At 64.0% G+C, this 5,332-nt stretch overlaps 1 protein-coding gene across 10 annotated transcripts in view; it reads left to right on the forward strand.

Annotated features, from left to right (window-relative positions):
* GCGR (glucagon receptor) overlaps positions 1 to 5,332 on the forward strand; it is a 14,314-nt gene that overhangs the window by 2,451 nt on the left and 6,531 nt on the right. For 6 of the 10 annotated variants that reach the window (XM_046676029.1, XM_046676032.1, XM_046676033.1 and 3 more), the window contains exons 2-5: positions 3,683 to 3,857; positions 3,965 to 4,067; positions 4,950 to 5,057; positions 5,138 to 5,303. In XM_046676029.1, coding sequence (XP_046531985.1) covers positions 3,683 to 3,857; positions 3,965 to 4,067; positions 4,950 to 5,057; positions 5,138 to 5,303 — 552 coding nt within the window. Of the gene's footprint in view, positions 1 to 1,642; positions 2,022 to 3,682; positions 3,858 to 3,964; positions 4,068 to 4,949; positions 5,058 to 5,132; positions 5,304 to 5,332 lie in introns of those variants that run through there. The other 4 variants (XM_046676030.1, XM_046676031.1, XM_046676034.1 and 1 more) reach the window with 2 other exon arrangements.

Raw genomic sequence — 5,332 nt, forward strand, 5'->3', positions numbered from 1 at the left:
TCCTCCCTCCGGCACCCACCCCCCATCCCCCGGCTGCCCCCCCCCCCCTGGGCACACACGCGCTCCCCGGAGACACCCCCAGAGGCGCAGAAAGCGCCTCGGCAGCCCTGCTCCCCCCCTCGGGCGGACTCCTGCTCCCCAGGACGCCCCCAGCTCCCCAGCACTATCCCAGCTGCCCGGGTTCCCCTGGGAGGGGACGAGGGGCGTCCGCACCCGGCAGGGCCGCTCTTCCGCGGGTCCACACTTGTCACTTTGACCCGCGGCGAGGGGGGGTCACTGTCCTGCGCTGCTCCCGACTCCCCAGCGGCCCCCACTCGCACTTCTCAGCCCCGGGGTTTCTGCCCCCACCCGGAACTGAATGACTCCAGGCGCCCGCATCCTCGGAAGACCGGCCCAGGCTGTTTCTCTGTCCTGTGCTAGGGGATGAGGGCTAATGGAGGAGTTGCACCCTGGCCTGAATCCAGGCCCGCTCCGCCCCCTGGAGGTTGGGGAAGACGCAGGAATCAGGCTTTGTCAACAGCCTGTGACCCCTGATCCTGACCTGGGGCCATGACCCTCCGCTACCTGATCTGGTTTCACAAAAACAACCCCCCCACCTCATACCTCTCAGAGGCTGGGAGGCCTCAACCCCACCCATTAGGACCCTGGGGCAAACTCAGGGTGACCACAGCCCTGCAGAAGGGCCATCCACCCATCCCAGGGCTGGAACCCCAGCTCCAGGTCTGCGAGTCCCGAGGCCATCCTCAGTGGCAACTGGTGGGACATAGGCCAAGCCATCAGGAGTGGCGCCTCCTGCCAGGCATGGGGCGCGGCGTGTGCCAGTGAGCCAGCTTAGCCAGTAGGCGGGCAAGTTGGGTAAATCCATGGGGGAGGGGTGGAGGGCTGGGAAAAAGGGGAGAGGCGGTGAGCTGGCAGGCAGTGGGGGACAGCAGCCCTCCGAGAGCCCTTGCCCCTGTCCACTTGAGCCGCTGCCCGCATCTCTAGTCCTGGGCTGACATTTGTAGGGGTGCAGGCCAGGGCCTGAGAGGGAGCCAGGTTACCTGGTCTGTGAAGGGAGGAGGTCAGGTCCCTGGAGGGTCCTTCCCACCCCCACTGGCTCCCTTGCCAGACAGTAATAAAGTGGACAATGGTGAGTCCCGGTGCTGTGGCCAACGGGAGCCCCAGAGCGGCGCCCCGGCATCTGGCTGCTCATCATCCCGGGGGGGGGGGGGGTTCAGTCCTCTTGTTCATTCAACAAATATTTATGCCCAGGGCTGAGAGGCTGCCTCTGGGAGGGACCCTGGACACAGTAATCCATCCTACCCTGAAGGTGGCTGGCCGAGCGCATTGGCTCCTTGGGGATGAGGAGGCAGGGATCCCGCTTTACAAGCAGGGAAACTGAGGCTCTGAAAAGTTAAATGATTTGTCCTTGATCCTAGGACAAGAACTGGGCTCCACAATGTCACCATCTCCTGGGGGGGCCCCCAGAACCTCAACCCAACCCCTCTTCAGAGAGGTGTCTAGAATTCTCCTTCCCACACTCCCTCTAAAGGGAGGGAGGGCTTGCCCACTTCTACGCCTTCTCATGTTTCTATCAGATGCCTAAGGGGGGGCGGGGGGTGGGGGGGATCGCTGTCAGCCTCTTGTGTCAGTGGGGATGCTGAGGGGATAGGGGTGCCTTGAGCTGGGGCACACAGCCTGTGAGCTGTGGGTGCTGAGCTGTGGGGGGGAATCTTCAAGGATTCCCAGCCCCACCCACCAGACCAGGGTTGGGTTGGGGACATGGAGAGTCCCCCCACTCCTCTGCCCTGGTTGCTGTGGAGAAAGGTCTGGGAGGGGCAGTGAAGGAGGGGCCCCAGGGCAGCCCATTGTCTCTCCCCTCTAACCCTGGGCTCTGCTTCTCTCTGGGGTCCCCAGATTAGCTGACCCCTAGCTGGGAGGCCAGCTGCCCTGGCATAAGCAGCCTTGGGTGTGGCCACACCCATCCCTTCCCCAAACATCGGTTCATTGGGTTCTCCTGACAGCCTTAGGAGGCCAACAAGGTGAGCTCCCACTCTTCCGAGGGGGAAGTCGAGGCAGAGCCAGGCTTGCCCTGTCAGGCTGCCATGGACCCCTGAGCCTGCCCACTCACCTCCCTCCCCGCCCCTCACCAGCAACCGAGCACAGTGGGTGAGAGGCCTGCTCCTGGACTCTCTTTACCTGCCAGCTCAGTGGCCTGGGCAGGCAAGGGGCAGGGCAGCAGACGGGGCTGTCTGATCATAATGAGCAGCTAAGTCTCCTTGTGTGACCCCCAGGCTAGGGACACCGCACTGCCCCTCGTCCTTCACCTGTCTGCCATCTTCTCTGCCAAGAGCCTCCATGCTGGGCTCCTCCACCCACAGCCCTAGGCCCGGGGACACCTCACCTGGTCAGAGACAGGGGACCAGAGACTGCTAGTCTTGCCCCACCAGGCCCAGCCTGTGCCCACGGCCCAAGAACCAGGGTCAGGAGCCCCCACAGGTGTGATCCAGGCACCCACCTTGGGTCACTCAGCTCTCGCCCTGCATGATGGCACCTCAGGGTCCACTTAGGGGAGATGAGTGAATCACAGGGGAGCCCCGGGTTGAGCTCGCCCCACGAGGGCCGTACTGGACTCTGATGGGAGGAAGCTGAAATCCAGGGTGTCCTGAAACCCTCTGCCTTCAGCCACAGCCTGCACCTCCCCCACCTCCCTTTCTTCCTGGCTTCTCCCCGGCACTGCCTTCCAGCCAGCCAGTCGTCCATCTGTCCATCAGTCTGTCCATCACTTGTTCACTATGCACCAGGATGTCCAGAGAAAGGCCCATCCACAGCCCTGGGGGGCATGTGTCACTCCTGGGGGCCCCAAACCCAGGCCACGAGGGAAGCCCCACCCTGGTGCCCCCATGGAATTCAGATGGGCTCTGGAAGCAATGAAAGGAGGATTTACCAGCCCACTGCTGCCCCAGAACTCTGGCTCAGACATGGGCTCCGGCCCACGACCAGGCACCTCAGCCCCCCTGCAGGCACCACGAGGGCAGGGGTCCCGAGTCTGGGCCCCGGCTGCCTGCAGTGCTAATCTCAAAGGAATGTCCTGCCAGCCTCTTGCGTGCTGGACCAACAGGACCCAGGGAGCCCAGGCTGAGCCTTGGGTGGGGCCCACGGGGACACCTGGATACCCCAGTCCTGGGAAAAGGGGCATGTGTATGACAAGGACCACCCTGAGCATGTGCCTGACACTCCTGGCCCCTGGCAAGGCTGGGAGCTGGCCTGGGGCCACCTCGATAACCATAGCACTGGGAGCCGAGTGATGGATGGCCCTGGCACCTCGCCCTTGCCTAGCAAGCTGGCTTCCTGGGGACCAAGAATAAGTGGGCGGTTAGGGAAGCTGCTCTCTTCTGCAACAGCTTTGCAACCAGGCAAGACAGTGACTGCCACCAGCACAGAGAGGAGGCTCTGTCAGAGCCGCCAGACAGACAGCCACAAGCTGTGGGAAACTCAGCTCCACCCAGGGAGGACGGCACAGCCCCCAGGACCCTGGGCTGGACCCCAACCCATCATTGGCAATGAGCTACTACTCCTGTCCCAGCTCCCGCTTCATCAGTAGGACTCAGAGGCTCAGAGGAGTAGTAGTGGGGAGCAGGACACCTTGCTGTTCGCAGCAGAGCCCCGTTGGGTCTCCTCACTCCTGGGGGTCCCTCTGCAGACCCTGCTGCTCTGACACTCGGCAGCCCCCAGAGGAGCCTGCGCGCCCAAGAAGACCCCTTTGCCCCAGCTGTGCAGCCCCAGCCAGATGTGGGGGGCAGCAGCCCAGAGGCATGCCCCCTATCTGGCCACGCCGCCCCCACCTCCTCCTGCTGCTGCTGCTGCTGGCCTGCCAGGTGAGCATGCTGCCAGTCCCCCCTCCCAGCCCCTGGGGGCTCCAACCGCCTGCCTGCCCCTCATGCTGACATGCCTCTGTCTATCTGTTGGTCCATCTGTCCCCCAGCCCCAGGCCCCGTCCGCTCAGGTGATGGACTTCCTGTTTGAGAAGTGGAAGCTCTACGGTGACCAGTGTCTCCACAACCTGAGCCTGCTGCCACCTCCCACCGGTGAGCCCCCCCCACCCCGCCCCGCCTCCTGCCCATGCCCAGCGCTCAGCCGTGCAGTGTTGACTAAGCTCTCATCAGGGGAAGGCATTGCCCTCCCACCCCCTCCCCCCCTTACAGGTGAGGAGTCATGGAGAGGCCAGTGACTTGCCCGAGGCCACACAAGCGAGAAATTTAAAAAACGATAGAATTGGCCCAGAAATGGCATGCTTCGCCACCCTCCCCTGCTGCTGGGCCTGGGGATACTGTCTTTGCCCCAATGGAGCTCAAGGCCCAGTGAGCAGACTGTGTGGGGAGAGGTGGCCTGAGAGGGACGGGCAGACCACACAAGGCCTGAGAAGGGTGAGGGAGACGGGCCATCATGCGGAGGGTCAGGCAGGGACAGGGTACAGCGAACTGAACAAGTTCTGAAGGTCACTCGGGGTACAGCGAGAGATTGGGGCAGGAGGAGCTGCCTTGGAGGCTGAGCTACTGTCCAGGTCAGGGAGGGAACCTTTGCTGGGCAGAGGGGAGCAGGGGGTGTGAGCCACAGAGTTAGTGCTGGGCCCAGGAAGGAGGCCAACTGAATTGGGGTTCAGCTCCCAAAGAAGGAAGTGCTGCAAGAAGGCAACTGGGAAGAGGGGAGGCCCCAGGCGGGTTTGGGGCACAATGGAGATGCGAGGTGTCCCAAGGGAGGTAGCTGGGCAGAGCTGGAGCTCAGGACCAGGCTGGACTGGGTGGGGGGGCGGGCGGTCCAGGGGAGGTGGAATGATCAGGGAGACCTGTGGGGGGAGGCTGCATGCTGAGGAGCAGAGGACGCTGCTGGGGCTTCTGAGAGGAGGCGAGAGGGGGCCGCGAGGGCCAGGCCCTGCTGAGGGAGCCCCCACCCCGCTCCTGCCTCTGCAGAGCTGGTCTGTAACAGGACCTTCGACAAGTATTCCTGCTGGCCAGACACCCCTCCCAATACCACAGCCAACATCTCCTGCCCCTGGTACCTGCCCTGGCACCACAAAGGTAACCACAGAGGGGACTAGGGGGTGGCCGAGGGGCCCGGCCGGAGTGGGGTGCTGACCAGAGCCTGCCCCCCAGTGCAGCACCGCCTCGTCTTCAAGAGGTGTGGGCCGGACGGGCAGTGGGTGCGTGGGCCCCGGGGGCAACCGTGGCGAAATGCCTCCCAGTGCCAGATGGACGACAAGGAGATCGAGGTCCAGGTCAGCCCACGGGGGCGCTGCAGGGGCTGGCTGGGTGGGGATGGGTGAGGCGGCCCCGCCCAGCCCTGACCGGGCACT

Source organism: Equus quagga, chromosome 11 (assembly GCF_021613505.1).
Source record: "Equus quagga isolate Etosha38 chromosome 11, UCLA_HA_Equagga_1.0, whole genome shotgun sequence".
NCBI classification, from domain to species: Eukaryota; Metazoa; Chordata; class Mammalia; order Perissodactyla; family Equidae; genus Equus; species Equus quagga.